Here is a 19,711-nt window from a genome sequence, read left to right on the forward strand (position 1 = left end):
CCCAGTTGGACCAGGAGACGATTACCAACCCAAAGTTGAGTGTGCTTGCCTGCAATGCAGCAAAGCCAATCTGCTGACACCAAATTGTGGTGAAGGGAGTACAGTGTTTGTTGCAAGATGCCAAGCAAGGAGAAAGGCAGCTAATGTTCAAAAGACCTGAACTCCTGGGTGGCTTTTAGGGATGGGTTTTCAAAGACAAAATGAGGGAGAAAATTGTGGGGAACATGATCAGCTTGTGCTTTTCAAACTGGTAGACGATGAAGTAACCAGGTGAGGTCACAAGGGTCAATATTGTCAAATCTTTACACTTCAGCCCTTCCAGGGGTAACATGCACAGGGTCTTCATTCTCTGTCTGGTTGGGGTCTGGTTTCTGTAAAACAATTGAGGAATGTGCATTAGACTTTACCTTTGAGATACAACTGGGAGTCCTTGGAGCTGATCTGTTGTTTAGGTTATGGTTATTTCTCTGCCTGACTGCCTTTTTTTTTTTTTTTTCTGCATTCCTTAGTTCTTCTAGTCATAAACTGCTGGGGCTTGTTTCTTTCTCGACTCATGGAGGGCCTAAGAGGCCACAGTATATTCCTACAGCCTTTTTCTTTTAACAATAAAACATAATTTTATTTCATGAACATAATGTATTTAGCTATGAAACAGCACCTTTTTAGATTGAAGTATAGTTGCTATACAATATAATATGTTACATGTTTACATTATGATTCACAATGTTTAACGGTTATACTACATTTATACTTATCATAAAACATTGGCTATTATTTCCCAACTTGTACAATATATCCTTGTAGCTTGTTTTATACCCAATAGTTTATACCTCTTAATATCCTACCCCTATATTGCCCCTCCTCCCTTCCCTCTCCCCACTGGTAACCACTAATCTGTTCTCTTTATCTGTGGGTCTGTTTTTCTGTTTGTTTCTTTCTTTGTTACATTCAGTAGTTTATTGTATTTCTTAGACTCCACATATAAGTGATACCATGCAGTATTTGTCTTCTCTGACTTATTTCACCGGAAATATCGGTGCGGCTCTGTTAAGAGGAAGCGGCGCTCTATCTAAGCCGATTCCAGGCGAGGGCAGCTCGGAGGCGCAGGTACCCCTACTCCATCGTTGGTGCTGTGGGAACTACATTACCCAGGAGCCTTGGCGGCGCTGGGCCAATGAAGGCCCAGAAAAGGGGCGTTTCCGTTCCTACGGAAGACGCTAAGGCGGGACTTCCTATTCCCTCCCTGGGCGGACATTTTGTTTGCTTTTGGATTAGTCCACCAAATCCGTTTCCACGGCGCAGCGTTACAGCCGAGGTGACAGAACAGAGAAAACGCGAGAGGCGTTGTCGGCGCCAAACAGAGGCGGACCTGAGGAGCGGCAGCGGCACCGCCCGGTGACCGGGCCGCCGGGACTCCGCACTTGTCGCTCTGCAGCTTCTCCGGCCCCTCACGCCTGGCCTCAGTCCACAGGTCCGATGGCGGCGGCCGCGCTCGCTGACCCGGCGCAGGTGGGTAATGCGCCCCTGGCCCTCCCCCGGCCTCGGGCGAGGGGCGCCTCGGGTCCCCGCAGCTCAGGCCCATGCGTCCGGGCAATGGGGGGCGCTCTCGGTCGGGTCCCGTGTCTGACGGCCAGCGCGGTGGGATGTAGAAGGATGTGACAGGGGAGGGGCCGCGTGTGCGGAGGCTTAGAGGCGCGACACAGCCCCTGAAGAGATCAGAGAATCTGAGCAGCTGTGCCTTCATTCTCAAGGTGATGGGAGCCACGGAAGGCTCTGAACAGAGGAGACACACGAGCTGATGGTTGAAAAAGTATTCCGTAGACCGCCCAGGTGTGAACAGACTTGGGGTGCAGGGTGGGGCCGGGGGAGACGACGAGGACAGTGGGGCCCAGAAAGTTGAGATGTAGTCTGAGGCAATGCAGCGGTCACCTGGCCCTGAGGCCTGGGCCACAGAGGGTAGTCAGCCAGCCCCAGGTCCTTGTGGCGGGGCAGGAGTAGGGGACAGGCTTCAGCCCGTGGGGCTCTTTTCGCGGTTGCTTGTCTCTCACAGTTTTCTTCTTTCCACAGGTTCCCGTGATCTCAGATGCAATTATGGGCCCTGTTCAGGTGAGGGGAGGTTGTCCTTGTTCTCATCAGTTCGTCCCCACCCCCACCCACGAGGTCTCCAGGACTGGTGTCACAGAACACTTTACTTGTACTCTCTCCTGGCTCTGGAGTCTGAGGCCCCTGGAGAAACCCCAAGCCCAGGGTTCTGAGCTCAGACCAGGGGCTAAATGGAAAGGTTCCCATTTCTGGGAACCCTTGGAATAAGGTTTGTTCCAGGCACAAGAATCAGAATGTGCAAAGATTTGAAGGTGAGATTGAGTTGGGAGTTTTCAGGAAACTCCAGGTCTCCGGGAGGAGAGTATACCTCAAATGGTAGAGCGCATGCTAAGCATGCACGAGGTCCTGGGTTCAAGCCCCAGTACCTTCAATAAAAAAAATTATAATAATATTAATAATAATAAATAGGCCTAATAACTACCTCCAAAAAAATAAAAAAAGAAACTCCAGGCCTCCACCATGTCTGGTAGTAATCAGGAGCAGGTGGTCAGGAGGTCAGGTCTGAGATGGCCGGCTTACAAGGCGGGCCTCTCTTCTGAGGGCAGTGTAGCTGTGATGGGTGTGGGGCAAAGGAGTGAGGTAATCTGATCCAGGTTTTAGCAGCCTCCCTCTGGGTGCCCAGTGGAGAACAGACTGTATGTGATGAGGGCTGACGGAATTGGAGTAGAGACGAGGGGACTGGGGAGAAGGCTGCTTCAGCATTCCAGGTGAATGGTAAGGGATGGGCCAGAGGGGTGGCTCTGTAGATGGGAGAAGTGATGGGGTCAGATTTTCTGATGTGAGAGTGAGAGATGGCCTCAAGGTTTTAGGCCTTATCAGCCGGAAGGATAGAAACTCCATCATCAAGTTTGGAAGTAATTCTGTGTGGATACCTAGAGTTTATTTGTGGCCATGTGAAGAGTCCGAATGTTCCAGAAAACACTGAATGGAGGGATCAAGTGAACTGCTGGACACAGGGCTGAAGTTCTGTGGAAGGTTCAGGATGGAGACATCCAAAAACTAGAAGATTGGGTGTACATCGGTTTATGAGGGAGAATCTGCACATCACAGTGGCAGTGCCGTTAATGAACCAGGAAGGTGGTGGTGGACACCAGCGACTGGGTAGGAGGCCAGAACTGGGAGACAGAGAGGGATCCAGAAACATGGTGTACCTGTGGAAAGGAGAATGGATTGATGGTCCTTGGGTCCTGGTGTTGGGGGCTTAAGGAAGAAAGATGAGCCCAGCTTTGGTTGTCTGGTCAGCAAGAGCCTAGCAACTCCAGGAGAACTGGCTGGAAGGAGAGGGTGAGGGTATGGCCCTGCATGCCAGCCCCAGAGCTTAGATGGTGCCTTTCTGCCCTGGCCTGTTGCTGTGGGTGGACACAGTGATGAGAGGGGCCTTGCAGAGAGAGCAGACCCCTGTGGCACCCAGCCCTGATAGTTGCTCTGAGTTGAGTTAGGTAGGAAGGAATGCTGGAGGGATCTCTGGGGGAGCATGATGGGGTCCTTGGGAGAGGGGCTGTTCACAGACTCGGCTCTCCCCACTGTGGCAGGGGAAAGTCAACTTTGAGGACGTGTTCGTGTACTTCTCCCAGGAGGAGTGGGGACTCCTTGATGAGGCTCAGAGGCTCCTGTACCGCGAGGTGATGCTGGAGAACTTTGCACTTATGGTATCACTGGGTAAGGCCCTCACATCCCCAGTGGCGTCCTGGACTGGGCTGTCCCCCTTCCCTGTTTCCCAGAGGCAGCTTGGCCCTTCTTGTGTCAGAGCCACAGGCATCCCCTCCGTCCGCAGCTCCCTGAGGTGGGCACTCTGGATGCCAGGTGTGAGCGGCGTGCACTGCCACCTCCAGCTTCCGAGCAGCCCCAACACCTGCTGCCCTGAAGGCTTGCATGGATGGATGCAGGAGTGAGGCGTCCCGTAGTCGCCCGGTGGATCATATCCAGCTGGTCCTCTCCCTGACTGGGTGCCTCTGTCCTGATCCATGGCACTCCTGTCCCCCAGGTTCTGCCCCTTTCCTCCAGCTGATAGTTTTGGCCACCAGTCTGTGTCAGGAATTGCATGGACTGGGATGGGCACTACCTGCAGGGACCACTAGGCTCTCCCTGCTAGACACTACTGCAGAGCTATTTTGATAATACTTAGTTTTCTTTGCTGAGGGGTGGCTCACCGAGAGCAGTGCTGGCCATTTACCTGTCCTGTCTTTTCTTTAGGATATGTGTCCTCCATGCCCCATGGGGTTGCTCCACGGGAGCTGGGCAGTGAGCCCTGGGGATCTGACTGGGCGGACATGACTCCGGCCGTGACCAGAGAGGCTCAGGGAGGGTGTGGCCCTGGTGAGTGGGAGCTGGGGAAAGATGTGATGTCGGGCTGGGTTCTAGTCATTCCTCCAGCTGCTCTTCGCCCACGGTCATTGATGTGGCAAGGCCACCGGGTACACTTCATTCCTGTCTGCTTTTCCATTTACACACTTGTCAGTTGACTGTTACACTCAGACCTTTGACCTTTGGCCGTTGCCCACCTCTGCCGCCACATCTCAGCTGTTCCTCTCCACTGCTGCTTCTGCACTGCTTTCCAACATTGGCTTATGCTTAACGTGTTGTGAGATACTTTAGGTAATACTTCAACACCAACTGTTCTGTTTGGTTGTAGCTGTTCAGGGGACACAGCCTTCTGCACAGTGCTCACCTGTCCCCAGCAGACTGGGCCTTGCTGAAATCCATTTGCAGATGACTTCATTGGAGACCCCAGCTCTTCCTGGGCTGTTCCCCATGTCTGTGTCCTCTCCCCCTCAAAGCCATTTCCGTTCTATGACCTTTAGATGCCAACTACTGCATAGCAGCCCTTTACTCAGCTTGAACTTGGGCCTCTTGTCCTGTGGGCAGTCCCGTGACCTTGGTCTTAGTTCTGTTAGACACACATTTCGAATGAGACTGCCTCTTCCCACCAGTGTCAGTGTGCACTTCACCAGCACTTGTCTGCTTTCAGGCTGTCGGCGTGGGGAGGAGGAGGAGGAAATACCTTTTGAGCAGAGCGTTTCTGTAAAAGGAGTGTCACAGATCACGGTTCCTAGGACAGTTCTGTCTTCCGAGAAGGCTCACCCCTGTGAGACATGTGGCCCGATCCTGAGAGCTGTTCTGCACTTGGCTGAGCACCAGGAAACACACTGTGAGCAAAAACTACACGTGTGTGTGGCATGTGGGAAACAGCTGTGGTTCAGCACAAACCTTCACCACCAGAAGCCGCACAGTGGAGAGAAGCCCTGCAGACGGGACGAGGGCAGGGCCTGCCTTGTGAACAGCTGCCCCGTCCAGTCACTGAAGGTACCCTTTCCCATGGGGGAGGGTTGTAAGGACTTCCCAGCCAGCTCAGGCATTTTCCAGCACCGCACCCGTCTGGGTAAGTGGAAGCCACAAAGTAACACCACGTGTGTAGAGGCCTTTCACAGTGGACAGAGGCATTACGAGTGCAGCGAGTGTGGGAAAGCCTTCAGCCGTAAAGACTCACTTGTCCAGCACCGGAGGGTCCACACGGGAGAAAGGCCGTACGAGTGCAGCGAGTGTGGGAAGGCCTTCAGCCGCAGAGCCATACTTGCTCAGCACCAGAGAGTCCACACGGGAGAGATGCCTTATGCGTGTGGGATATGTGGGAAGGTTTTTAATCACAGCTCTAACCTCATCGTACACCAGAGAGTCCATACTGGAGCCAGGCCGTACAAATGCAGTGAGTGTGGGAAAGCCTACAGCCACAAATCCACGCTTGTCCAGCATGAGAGCATCCACACGGGAGAAAGGCCTTACGAGTGCAGCGAATGTGGGAAGTACTTCGGTCACAAATACAGACTCATTAAACACTGGGGTGTTCATACCGGGGCAAGGCCCTACGAGTGCATTGCGTGTGGGAAGTTCTTCAGCCAAAGCTCCGACCTTATTGCACACCAGAGAGTTCACAATGGTGAAAAGCCGTATGTGTGCAGCGAGTGTGGAAAAGCCTTTAGCCACAAACACGTGCTTGTTCAGCACCATAGAATCCACACTGGAGAAAGGCCATATCAGTGCAGTGAGTGTGGGAAGGCCTTCAGGCAAAGGGCTTCCCTCATCAGACACTGGAAAGTTCACGCTGGAGAAAGGCCTTAGGATGGCGGAGAATACGCTGTCCTGTTCAGCACAGTGGGGGACACCAGGGAGAAGCTCTGAGAGCGGCCTTTGTGAGTCGCCGTCGGCCGGGAGCTGAGCCTTGTGTGTATGAACTCCCACCCTGAGGAGGTTCTTCTGTGCGCCAGCTACATGGGGTGCTTTCTGGGGCAGTGCTGAACTTTGTAACATGCCTTTGTCCACTTGAACAGCTTCTGCACACTTGCCAGAAGTATATTGCTGCCAGTGTCTCTGGAAGAAGCCATCCATCTATGCAACAGCAGGGTCCCAGCTTGCACAGAAGTCACCCCCGCGTGCTTCAAGGGGCAGGCTCTCTGCTGCTGCTCCCTTCCCTGGAGGGAATCACCGGTAGCCTGAGCCCATTGAAGTCCTCACTCCTTTCTGCTTCCCCGCGCCCCCAGGTGTTTTAAGCTTGGAGGTGATCCAGTTTCGGCCAGAAGAATACAATCTTTGTTCTGCAGGCTGCTTACAGAGATGTCCATTTTTCAGGCTTTGTCAGTCTCCTGTAGCCCTCCTGATGGATTTGTCCAGTCTCCAAGTCATGTAACTTGGGGATTGCCTGCCTCTTGCTGTTCTGGTTTTGCAACAAATGCCTTAGTTTTTAAGCCACCTTTAATCCTGGGGGTTGTGTTCACTTTGTGGGTTGAGTGGAGAACAGAGTTGGGCTGGCAGAGCCCAGTGAGGGGAGTGAGCAGCTTGTGTGAGAGCTCCAGCTGTCGTGTTGCCGTGGCTGGTAGAATGGCAGAGAAAGAACAGCTCTCATTCTGGTTTCAGCCTAGTTTGCTCTGCTGCTCAAGGCCTCCTAGGACAGAATACCAGTCCTCGGGGGCCTCATCACGTGGCCTGTGTGGTGAGAGGATTTGTAGGACCAAGGGCACCCTGAGCAGTGGGCGTGTGCTGTGACAGCCTCTGGTGTGTCTGGGAGCAGCGTGACTTGGGCCCCTTGTTCCCACGGGTGTGTCATATTCCTCAGCCCTCTTGAGGGGAGCTTGGTTCCCTGGGACCTGCCAGCATCCCTGATCTGTCGTTTGGTGGGCAGATGTCACTGTCCCCTAAGAGGGCCAGGTAGGAGTCATAACTGATACAGAGACTGATTAACAGGAAATTGGAGACTACAGCCAGCCGTAGGGACTGTCAGTCTTCTAAAGGTGTCTCTGCAAATGTTTCCATCACTTTGGCTTTGGTGTGAGGGTTTACGGAAATTCTCAGGACTCCCATAGTTGTGTCTCCTAGTCTTATGGCTGCTGACCGTCTGAGCAGTCTAAATACTTTCTGCAATTAATTGCACATATTTATAGTGTATAATTTGGTAAGTTTCAGTACATGTTTGCACCTTTGAAACCAAGGTTCCTGATTCCTTTTACAATATCTCTCCCTGTCACCCATTCCCAATCAACCACTCATCTTGCTTTCTGTCACCATAGGCTTGTTTGCAGTTCCTAGAGTTTTATGTGTGTGTGTGGCGGGGGGTTAATTTAAAATGTGCTAGTACGTACGTGGCTTTGACAACCCTGCATAATTATTATGTGGTTTATCAACGTTCTGTGTGTCAGTAGTTCATTCTTCTCCGTCTATACATTTGTTTAGAGTACTCCACTTTAGAGAAATAGTTCCAAAGGAAGTGACCCCAGAGAGAACTCCCGAGAATGAAGCCGCAGGGTCTGTTACAGCCTCAACCTGGAAGTGATGCACCGTCGTTCCTGACTCACTCTGTGGGTGACAGACTAATCTTGGTTCCAGGTGGGGATTCGTGGGAGGGTTTCTTGGATACTGGTGACCGTAATCGTAGTTGTTTTTCTTTTTTTTTCTTTTCTTTTTTTTTTTTTTAACCTTTTTAGTCTTTTAATGAGGAAGTATATCAACTGATTTCAAAAGGTAAACCAGCTTTGCATTTCTGAGGTAGAGCACGTCTGGTCATGATGTATTACTCTTTTCGTGTATCGTTGAATTTAGTATGCTGGGTTTGGGGGTTTGTTTTGTTTTGTTTTGTTTTTTAAGATTTTGCATCCATGCTCATGAGGGATGTTAGCCTCATTTTTTTTTTTTTTTTTTTTTTTGGATGCTTGGTTTTGGTGGCTAGCAGTGTGATGCTGGCTTTACAGAACATGTTGGTCAAGTATTCCCTGCTCTTCAATTTTCTGGAAGAGTTTGTGAAGAACTGGCATTCTTTCTTAATTGTTTGATAGAATTCACTGTGAAGAATCTGGGCCTGGAGTCTACTTTGTGGAAAGGTTTCTAAGTGTTAATTTAATTTCCTTGGTGGACATAGGTTTGTACAAAGTATCTTTCTGTTTTTTCCTACAGTGAGCTTTGGTGGTTTGTCTCTTTCTCAAGGAGTTTGTTTTATTTAGTAGTCAAAATTTTCAAGTTATTCTCTTATTATTTATTAGTATGTGTAGAGCCTTCAGTGATGCCACCTGTCTTATTCCTGATACTGGTAATGTCTATATTTCTCTTTTTTTCTTGATCAGAAGTTAATCAGTTTTATTGATCTTCATAAAGCACTTGATTTCACTGATTCTTCCCTTTTTTTTTTTCTTTTTGACTTTTACCATTGCCTTTTGCTTTTATTGTATTTCATTTCTCTTCTGCTACTTGTTAACATAGAAGCTGAGATCCTTCATTTGATACCTTTGGGTCTTTTTCTGCTAATGTAGGTGCTAAATACTAAAAATCACCCTGTAGGAACTGTTAGTTGCCTCCCACAACACTTGGTATGTTGTATTTTCATTTTAATTAGATTTGAAACCTTTTCCAGTTTCCTTTTAAATTTCTCCTTTGACACGTGGTTCTTTTTAGAAGTGTGGTATTTCAAATACTTGGTATTTTCCTTATCTTTTCTGTAATTGATTTCTAATTTAATTCATTGCAGTCAGAGTATATACTTTATGCCTTGAAGTATTTACATTTATTGATGTTCGCATTATGGCCCAGAATATGGTCTGTCCTGTGTTTCATGTTAACTCAAAATAAATGTATATTGTTTTCTTGTTTGGTGGAGAGTCCTCAGGTGTCAGCTTAGGTGAGATGGCTGATAATGTCTGCGTTTCCTGTGTCCTTACTGATGTGGGGGCAATGTTCTACCAGTTACTTGAAGAGGCTTGTTGACGTCTCTGTATAAGTGGATTTGCCTATTTCTCTGGTTCTGTCAGGTTTTGCTTCATGTATTTTGAAGTCTTTTTATTTGGTGAATAAACATTTCCTTCTGTTATGTCCAGTTAATGAGTCGAGCTCTTTATCATTAAGAAGTGATCCTCTTTATAGTAATACTCTTTACTCTGAAGTTTACATTGTCTGATGCTGTTAACATAGTGTCATTTTGTGTGGACACTCAGTTTTGCCTTTCTGGGTACTGAAAACATTTGCATTTCTATAGATACTCCTGATTTTTTTTCCTGTTACATGTTTAAGTTCCTTGGACACACTATGGTCTTTTGGGATCTTGATTCCAAACATTTCTAGGTGGACTCATTGGAGTATTTATTTGAAGGCTGACTTCCCTCCCCCTCCTGAGACAGTCATTCTGTGTTCTCTAGTTGTGCTTTGTGAGGCTTCCCATGGACACTGGTTGGAACAGATGCTGTTCCACCCTCTGCAGTAGCCTTGGAAATTGCTTCATCTAACCCTCTCGGGTGTTTCTCACCTCTGGTCATTTCCTTCCTGAGGGTGCAGATGGGCGCCCAGCTGGATGCTTGAGGATGACCCTCTTCAAGTCTCCGACATTTTCTCTCAGCTGTGCTGTGCTCTGTTGGACTGCAGCCACCTGAGTAGGCCCAGATTCTAAGTTTCTGTGTCAGCTCAGGGCGACTTTTGGGGTCTGGCTGGACTTGCCATTCTTGTGCTGGAGCCTGGAAATTTCTCACAGTAACCTGGGGTGGTCACGTGGCTCACAGCACTTCTTTGCTCTCTCATAGGTCACTATTATTTGCTTGATGTCCCATGTATTAAGAATCAGTTTCATATATTTTCTTAATTATTTTAAAGAAAATCTATGAATCATCCCAAAGCAGATACCTTGAATAAGTTAGTAAAATTGGTAATACCTCCAACAACATCAGGAAAAAAAAAAGAGAGAAATCACATATCACAAATACGAGCAAGGAGAGAATGTATCGCGCGAATACCTTCGAAACATAATGGATAATTATTTTAAACAACTCTTTCACAGTAAGTGGAAATGCAGAGGACAAAAACCCATTGAAAGATACTAACTAGCCAGCCTCCCTCAAGGAGAAATAGATCATCTGAAAAATCCTTTGTCCATTAAAGACACAAAATGAGTATTTCCAGATTACTTGTAGTGGTAAACTATGTATAAATGTAAGAACCCCTCTCACTAAAACTCAAGGCCAAGATGGCTTCACTGATGAATCCTACCAAATATTTAATGAAGAAATAGTTAAGACTATCAAACTTCCCCAAAATAAGTAATAACATAAGGGGTACTTTCCAACCAATTTTTAGAAGCCAATATTAACCCTAAGAGCACAACTAGGTAATGAGATTAAAAAGAAAATTATAGACTAATATGTGAGCATAGGTGCAAAAAACTCCTTCACAAAATTTTAGGGAATTAAGTCTAAGTATGTATATAAAATTAGTGTATTTTCCATTGTTAAGCCAACTCTACATTCCTAAGAGTTGATTGAATCTAGTGAGACTCACTGGGACTGTAAGGTTGGCTTAACAATTGGGAATGTGTTAATTTAATCCGTATTATCCAGAACATGCGGTGCAATGAATGCGTCTGCTCTTTCTCCTCAGTCCCTGGCACAGAGCTATAAACACGCCAGGACTCCTGAGTGCAAGCAGGCTTTCTTGTGCTAATGAGGTGACTCCTGGGAAGCCCCTAGGATGTTTCAGGATGGGCATAGAGCTATAAACACGCCAGGACTCCTGAGTGCAAGCAGGCTTTCTTGTGCTAATGAGGTGACTCCCGGGAAGCCCCTAGGAAGTTTCAGGATGGGCATAGAGCTATAAACATGCCAGGACTCCTGAGTGCAAGCAGGCTTTCTTGTGCTAATGAGGTGACTCCCGGGAAGCCCCTAGGAAGTTTCAGGATGGGCATAGAGCTATAAACATGCCTAGATTCCTGAGTGGAAGGAGGCTTTCTTGTGCTAATGAGGTGACTCCTGGGAAGCCCCTAGGAAGTTTCAGGATGGGCGTAGAGCTATAAACATACCGAGATTCCTGAGTGGAAGGAGGCTTTCTTGTGCTAATGAGGTGACTCCTGGGAAGCCCCTAGGAAGTTTCAGGATGGGCGTAGAGCTATAAACATACCGAGATTCCTGAGTGGAAGGAGGCTTTCTTATGCTAATGAGGTGACTCCTGGGAAGCCCCTAGGAAGTTTCAGGATGGGCATAGAGCTATAAACATGCCAGGACTCCTGAGTGCAAGCAGGCTTTCTTGTGCTAGTGAGGTGACTCCTGGGAAGCCCCTAGGAAGTTTCAGGATGGGCGTAGAGCTATAAACATACCGAGATTCCTGAGTGGAAGGAGGCTTTCTTGTGCTAATGAGGTGACTCCTGGGAAGCCCCTAGGAAGTTTCAGGATGGGCGTAGAGCTATAAACATACCGAGATTCCTGAGTGGAAGGAGGCTTTCTTATGCTAATGAGGTGACTCCTGGGAAGCCCCTAGGAAGTTTCAGGATGGGCATAGAGCTATAAACATGCCTAGATTCCTGAGTGGAAGGAGGCTTTCTTGTGCTAATGAGGTGACTCCTGGGAAGCCCCTAGGAAGTTTCAGGATGGGCAGTAGAGCTATAAACATACCGAGATTCCTGAGTGGAAGGAGGCTTTCTTGTGCTAATGAGGTGACTCCTGGGAAGCCCCTAGGAAGTTTCAGGATGGGCATAGAGCTATAAACATGCCAGGACTCCTGAGTGGAAGGAGGCTTTCTTGTGCTAACGAGGTGACTCACGGGAAGCCCCTAGGAAGTTTCAGGATGGGCACAGAGCTATAAACATGCCAGGACTCCTGAGTGCAAGGAGGCTTTCTTGTGCTAATGAGGTGACTCCTGGGAAGCCCCTAGGAAGTTTCAGGATGGGCGTAGAGCTATAAACATACCGAGATTCCTGAGTGGAAGGAGGCTTTCTTGTGCTAATGAGGTGACTCACGGGAAGCCCCTAGGAAGTTTCAGGATGGGAGTTAGTTGCCCGGAAGACCAACCACATGATTAGAAATTTGAAGCTGAGCCCGCCAGACCTGTAGGGGGTGGAGAGGGGCTAGAGATTGAGTTCAGTCCTGTGGCCGTGATCTAATTAGTTGTGTCTGTGCAGTGAGATTCTGATCAAAACTCTGGACACCACGTTTTGGTGGAGCTTCCTGGTTGGCGAACATATGGATGTGCGGGAGAGTGATATGCCTTTGACTCCCCTGGGCGGGGTCATGGGAACTTCACCCCTGGGACCCTCCCACACCTTGCCCTGTGCGCTCTTTCCATTTGGCTGTGCCTGAGTTATATTCTTTGTAACAAAACTGGAATCATAGGTATAGACAGCACTTTTAGTGAATTCTATGAGTCATTCTAGCAAATTATCCAACCTGAGGAGATTGTGGGAACCCCTGCAGTCATAGCCAGCTGGTCAGAAATACAGTTGGCCCCTGTAACTTGAAGCTGATGCCTGAAGTGAGGGCTTTCTTGTGGAGGACTGAACGGCTAAAGATGTGGACACCGATGCGAACTCTGGGAGTTGGTGTTCAGAGAGCTGATGTCAGAACCAGCTTCCCTAACCTGACGTATGGCAGCATTAGAAACCTAAAGCTAACATCGCACTTAGTAGTGAAAGTTTGAGTGCTTTCCCCCTAATATCAGGAATAAGCAGGAACGTCCACTCTCACAGCCTGTGTGTAATACTACACTGAAGGCCTGTGCTAGTGACGTAAGAAAATTAAACAAATGGTGCACAAATTGTAAAGAAAGAACCAGCAATGTTCATTATTCACAGGTTATGTGCTTATCTATTTAGAAAATCCTTAATTATCTATTAAAAAACCTAAGAGATCTAATAGATTAGTCAAGGCCCCAGGATAAAAGGTAAGTATAGTTAAAATGCTTGGAAATTGGGAAACTGTACCCCTTACTACAACACCAAAATGTGAAATATTTAGGACTATATTTAACAAAATACATTCAAAAACTATATAGCAAATCTACAAAACATTACTGAGACCACATTTCTGAATCTAAGGACTTAATACTTCAATTTATTCTCCCCTAATTCTGTAGATTCACACAACTAACAAATTCCCACTGATTTTGGTAGAAACTGACAAAATGATTTGAAAATTTATATGAAAATTCAAAAGACCTAAAATACCCAAAATAAATTTTGGGAAGAAAAACAAATTTGAAAGGTTTTACCTGACTTTCAGAATGCTATAGAGCTATACTAACAGAAGTAAACTATTGGTGAAAGGGTTGCCCCAGCAAGAATACAGAGGCCAGAAACAGGCCCACACATATGTTGTCAGTTTATTTTCAGTATAATTGCCAAGGTATTTCAAGACTGAAAGGATAATGCTTCAACAAAATACTCTTAAGATTACAACATCCGTATGAAAAATAAAGTAATAAAAACCTCAACATATCTCAAGTCATTTACTACCTTGAAATGGATTATAATCTTCAATGTCTGAAATGTAAAATATAAAATAACTCATAGGTCATTGGATGAGGGGTACTCATTGAACATGGGTTAGACAGACTTCTTACATATTATTTATTTTGCTTTTCAATTTTAAGGGTAATGAGTTTTATAGGCATCAATATTAAGAGGATTTTTTTTCTTCCAGTTTTATTGAGATACAGTTAGCATACAGCACTGTATAAGTTTAAGGTGAACAGCATAATGATTTGACTTACATACATCATGAAATGATTATCACAATAAGTTTAATGAACACTCATTACCACATACAGATACATTAAACAAAAAAATTTTTTTCCTTGTGATGAGAACTCAGGATTTGCTCTCTTAACAGCTTTCATATATAACATACAGCAGTGTTAATTACATTTATCATGTTGTATATTACATCCCTAGTACTTATCAAGACAGAAAAATCAAAACCCAAATAAAATAAAATGGTAAAATTGGGCTTTATCAAAATCAAAAACCTTTGCTATTAAAAAAGACACATTTAAGAAAGTTAAAAATGGAAGCCATAGCCCAGTGAAAAATATTTGCAAAATATATCTGATAAATAACTGGTGTCTGGAAATTTTAAATAATCTTTAAAACAATGAGAAAACTCAATTTTTAAAAAAGACAAAAACTTCTGCCCTTTTATTTGAAAAATTAAATTTTTTCTTTGAAAATTATACATACTGATAAGATGACTATATCTGGTATTATATATTTGAATATATTATTCAGAAAGAAATTCAGAGATAAAGATACTGAAATTCTAAGACATTGTTCAGAAAAACAGAAATTCAACATTCAGTTCATGGAAGTTCCGTAACTAACAACAGGAAAAGTGGCTGCTTGAAAGATGTCTGAGAATTTTACAGAATAGATGAAGACATGAATCCTCTGATTTAGGATACATTGGAGGGAGAATAAATTTTTTAAAAATTACACCTAGGAAGTCAAGTAGAAATGAAATAGCAGAGTATAAAATAGAGAAAGTCTGAAATGTGGCCAGAAAAGAAATACATTGTTTACAAAAGGACAGCAGTTAGATTGGCAGCATTAAAAAAAGCCAGAATGTGGCAGTATGTTCAAAAGGCTGGGAGAATTAGGGAAAAAAAAAAAAAAAGACAAGTTTTAATACATATTTCACCAAAGAAAATATGTAAATAAGAAGCATGTAAAAATATGCTCAACACCATTCATTACTAGGGAAACAAATTTAAACCACAATGAGACACAAGTCTGTGCTCATTTGAATGGTCAACCCGAAAATGCCAAGTCAGTGATGTGAAACAGAACTCCCATGCCTTACTGGTGGGATGCAAAATGTTAAAACCCACTTTAGAAAACTGGTAATTTCTGTAAGTATGCATGCACTTAGCATGTGATGCAGCCGTCTAATTTGTAGGTTTATCCCCAAGAGGGTTAAAAATGTGTGTCCACAGAAATGCTTGTACTTCTAATGTTCACAGCAACAGCAGCTTTATTGATAACAGCAATAGCTGGGAACAAAGTAACAATTCTGCAAATGCCCGTGCATGAGTGAGTTGGTAGCTTGCTAGGGCTGTCGGGGTGAGATACCACAGACTGGTGCCCGAACAACAGAGCTGTTTTTCTCATCGTTCTGGAGGCCGGCAGTCCAAGGTGAGGACGCTGGAGGGTTGGTTCCCCTGAGGCCTCTCTCCTTGGGTTGCCAGTGGCCGCCCTCTGGCTGTCTCCTCGCGTGGTGTCGCCCGGTGCACACATGCCCCTAGTGTCTGTGTGTGTCCTAATCCTTTTTTGCAAGGCACCCATCAGATTGGATTAGTGCCTGTCCTAATGGCCTCATTTTAACTTAATTACCTCTTTAAAGACCCCATCTCCGAATACACACGTTCTAAGAAACTGGGGTGGGCTTCAGCATACCCAGATGTGGGGCACGCAGCTCAACCCTGCAATGAGAAAACAGCCTGTTGGAGTTGCTGTCTGGGCATTTTACAGTACGACAGACCGAGAGTCTGGACATTTAGATCAGAACCTGAGTGTAGGATTCCCACCACGAAGTTCCCAGTTTGCTTTTCCTTTTAAAATAACCACTCAAGAAAATCAGTGACCGCTGCCCCAACCACCTCAGAAGTAAGAGGTGTGTGCTCCCCGGCTCAGAGGAGTGCACTTCCGTCTACTCACTGTGCCCCGTCCTGGGATGTGTCAGTTAATAAACCTTGTGACTGTACTGTCTTTGTGTGTGTATTGAAACCGCACCTTCAATCAAAATGGCCCAGGGACTTCCAAAGTGGGAGCTCGGATGCTGAGGGCGCTACCTGCTGACCCCGCGTGGGTGGCTTGTGCCTCCTGGTTCAGCGGGTTTTAATCTGCGTATTCTTGACACACCAGCTCCGAGATTTCCAACCTAATGTCACCTTTTATTTACTGTCTGCTTCTTTCCTTATGCCTTTCATCCAAAGTCCGTCTTCCCACTCTCACTGAGAACACTAAGTCCTGGGGAGACCTGACACGACCGAGTGACATTTCCATTTGAAGCGCCACTCACAGTTCATGGCATCCCCCACGATTCTCAGCAGAGCTCAGAAGGGTTTGCATTCCTCTCCATCCCCGGAATCAAAGCTCTCACACCATGGCGCGCTACCCCAGCTCACCTGTCCCGTGACTCCAAGATTGCACCCTTCCCTCACTCATGACTCTGGCTGCATTTCTGTCACAGCAGCAGAATCACTTCACTGCTCACATCTGACTTCCCATATGTTTGCCACGCTTGGTGCTGAGCGCCTGCCCTCCCCTAGGGCAGGACCCATGTCTCTGTCATCCTTGTCCCACCACCCAGAAAACAGTGCTTGCCATGTGGAGCAACCCCCTCTGACTGACCACACAGATGAAGACCAGGCAGAGAAAAGTGGATGAGGACAGAATGGACCCTGTGGGGTCCTTCACTCGGTGGAATGCCCCTCACTCCTTCACACTCCAGGTGTCTTTATGGGCCACTTTGTCCCAAACAGCTCCCAGGTTCGGCACGAATAACCCTCCGCTTTGAGCCGGGAAGTGTTTCCCGGGAGCGGCTTCTCTGGCTTGCGGATCCCAGGGCTCGGATACCTGTACAGCCGCTGCTGCGACCAGATAATCATTCTGACAAGGTAAAAGAGAGTAACATCCTCAAAAGGCAACCGGCTTTCACAAGGAACAGAGGAAGCACACAATCTGTGCTAAAAACATAACTTTGGAGGAAAAAATGATTTTTTCCCCACTGAGAGCTGTGTGCCCAGTAACGATATTGGATAAAACACCACGAAAAGAGTTCATGCCAAATGTGGCAACACGAAGTAGGTATCTGATCATGGAAGAGGCTCCAAGGAAGGCTCGGAGTGAGGACGTGATTATTTTTAGATCTTTCCGGACAATACTTTTGTTTTAAACCAAAGTTCATGTGGATTACTTCATGCAGCTTTGAAATTAGCCCCAAAGACAATCCCAGAGGAGGGATCTCAAAACGGCCCTGACTGGTAAGAGCGTCGTGGGACCAAGACCAGGGCAGTAACAGCGAGCCCCACACACAGCCACACGCATGCATCGCGGTTTACCTGTTCGTGTTCCAGGCCCTTTAGGACGACACTTCACAGATTTTTTTTTTTTTCCCCTGCAAAAAGCTTTATTGTTTCCATTTGGTCGAAGGCTCAGGAGGGGCTCCAGGGTGGTCACAGAGCTGCCCGGGGGCCGCAGAGAGGAGCCCTGACACCGGGGCCCCTCCCAGCCCGCTGGGCTCCGGAGGCTCGCGGAGGTTCTGAGCCTTCGGTGGAGACACTCCGCAGCGCAGCCCGGGGCCGCCCGCCCGCGGAGGCGGGTCGGGCGGGCTCAGCCCTTGATGCGCGGCACCTGCTCACCGAGGACGCGCGTCTCCGGGAAGTCACGGGGGGGCGGGGTCTGCGCGGGCGGAGCGCAGGGCGTGCGGACCGCGAAGGGCCTGGCTCGGGTCTCCCCGCGCCCCGGGGGCCCCCGTAGCGCCCGGGTGCCCCCACCCCCGCCCCAACCCCCCGCGCGTCCTGGGAGGGGGGCCGCCGCCCGCTGCTCCTCCGTCTTCAGCGCAGCTCGGCGCCCGGGCGCGTCTCCTGCGCCGATTCGAGGGGAAGGCGGCCCCCGCCCCCGCCCCCAGAGCCCCGTCGTCGCGGCGGAAATCGAGGCCCCGAGAGAGAGGCAGGTGCCGGGGCCGGCAGATGCGTGCCGACCTGGCGGTGGACGGCGGCCCCCCCCACCCCCCACCCCGGGGAGTCGCTCTGACGCTCCTCGGAGCGCACGGTTGGGCGGCGGTAAGGAGCTAGGCCCAGAAGCGGTGTTGCTGGTCCCGGAGGCCGTGATCGCGGAGAGGTTGGGTCCAAAGCTGCGAGCGGAAGAAAGCGGGGAGGGCGTGGGAGGCTGGAGGGGGGCGGCCCTGGCTCTGCTCTGTCCAAACGCCGTGGAAGCGAGAGGCCGCTTTTACAGAGAACTCATAAAATTATGCGGTGAGATTTCTTCTCCGTGTTTGTTTTCCTGAATTTAACAGGAATTTAAGTTAGCCATGTGTTTTACTGTGTTTGTTGTAGTTGCATTAGAATACCAAGAAAAATTCTCGGGTAGACTTCGAAACGCCCGCCTACTCGGGAGTAAAGAACCCAAGAAACACCAGGATAGGACAGAAATAGGACTCCCCCAGGATGGCCACAGAGCTCCGTGATCACCCACCCCGCTGGGTGAAACACGAATCACTCGAACGGTGCCTAACGACCCAGGAACATAGTCCCTTCCCTCTCCAGATCGCTTTGGATCCACTGTCCCTGAAACTGACCCAGTGCAGGCTGACCCCCCAGAAAAGCCCCTAACCTCCAGCGGCTCTGTCCCCTGCCCCCTTCCCTCCTCCGACTGCTTCTCCGGTCTTCTTAGCAGGCATTTCCGGGTAAAATTTTCCGCTACCAAGGCGTGGGCTGATCTGCGTCCATCACGTGTCCCTGTGTGTTTGTGTGAGGCTCCAGGTTGCGGCAACATGTGCACAAGGCTCCTGTTCTGACCACCGTCAGTGCATCGTCAGACCTGCAGGACTGGGGCTAGGATGGCGAAGAGGGGGGGTTTTCTCCAAGCCAGGGTGAGACCACCTGGTCACACCTGCATGTGTGTGGTTGTGTGATCCTGTGTGCATCCACACACCAGGCTTCCGGACCTCCCTGTCCCATACCTGCCTCACAGGGGTCCCTGGAGCATTTGTGCATTTGTGTCCTCATACCTGCTGGGGTGGTTCAGCACCTCCCTCCATTTCACACAAGCCTCTGTTGCACATTGTAAATGCCAGCTGTGTGTCTCAGGACTATCACATCTTGTCTTCGTGGACGCAGTATAATGCACGTGTGTGTGTGTGTGTGTGTGCAGTCTTGCTGGGCGGGGGTGATGCAGAATGCTGCCCTCATCACAGTGTCCCCAGGATGCCTATGCAGGGGCCTCCGGGTTGTGCTGAGGTGTCATTATTGTTACTGGATTTAATGGGTCCTTCCCTTGGGTGCAGAGCCAGTGAACACAGCAAGTACGTCCAGTTAAAGCAGAAGCATTTATTACTTGTGAGAAGTAAGGAGACAGGAAGATAGCTCTCAAAGCACTGGCCCAGGGAAGTTTTAAGCCTGGGGGGCCTGCATATTCAGGAAAGAGCCGGCAGGGACAGGGTGACTCCAGGTTGCCAAGAGCTGCAAGCAGGCAGAGGCTAGGTTGTTGGTCTTACTGGGTTATCGTGCTCACTAGGATGTGCTGTAACCTTTTCACAATATCTGGTATTTGGAACTTTCTGCAATTTAATAACTAGTTCTGGAAACAAAACAAAAAAACACTTTG

The 19,711-nt window shown here is 48.1% G+C and overlaps 1 protein-coding gene across 4 annotated transcripts; it reads left to right on the top strand.

The window, feature by feature from the left end:
- The first annotated feature begins 1,139 nt into the window (after positions 1-1,139).
- On the top strand, positions 1,140-13,821 carry ZNF772 (zinc finger protein 772). 4 transcript variants are annotated; one of them, XM_032487588.1, is made up of 7 exons: positions 1,140-1,509; positions 1,752-1,830; positions 2,068-2,106; positions 3,636-3,762; positions 4,297-4,419; positions 5,072-12,049; positions 12,344-13,821. In XM_032487588.1, the coding sequence occupies exons 3-6, from the start codon at positions 2,092-2,094 to the stop codon at positions 6,217-6,219; spliced, it is 1,413 nt and encodes a 470-aa protein (XP_032343479.1). In that variant the 5' UTR covers positions 1,140-1,509; positions 1,752-1,830; positions 2,068-2,091; the 3' UTR covers positions 6,220-12,049; positions 12,344-13,821. The 4 variants fall into 4 exon arrangements, with proteins under 4 accessions (XP_032343479.1, XP_032343477.1, XP_032343478.1 ...); XM_032487586.1 differs by lacking the exon at positions 1,752-1,830; XM_032487587.1 differs by lacking the exon at positions 1,752-1,830 and having other exon boundaries at positions 3,678-3,762.
- The last annotated feature ends 5,890 nt before the right edge of the window (positions 13,822-19,711 follow it).

Source organism: Camelus ferus, chromosome 9 (genome assembly GCF_009834535.1).
Source record: "Camelus ferus isolate YT-003-E chromosome 9, BCGSAC_Cfer_1.0, whole genome shotgun sequence".
NCBI lineage: Eukaryota > Metazoa > Chordata > Mammalia > Artiodactyla > Camelidae > Camelus > Camelus ferus.

What these genes read in the sequence shown, in the direction of transcription:
- ZNF772 (XM_032487586.1), top strand. Translation starts at nt 1,477, where the DNA reads ATGGCGGCGGCCGCGCTCGCTGACCCGGCGCAG. An exon ending in TGCACTTATGGTATCACTGG is followed by an intron (nt 3,763 to 4,296) that starts GTAAGGCCCTCA and finishes TCTTTTCTTTAG; the next exon opens with GATATGTGTCCTCCATGCCC. An exon ending in TCAGGGAGGGTGTGGCCCTG is followed by an intron (nt 4,420 to 5,071) that starts GTGAGTGGGAGC and finishes GTCTGCTTTCAG; the next exon opens with GCTGTCGGCGTGGGGAGGAG.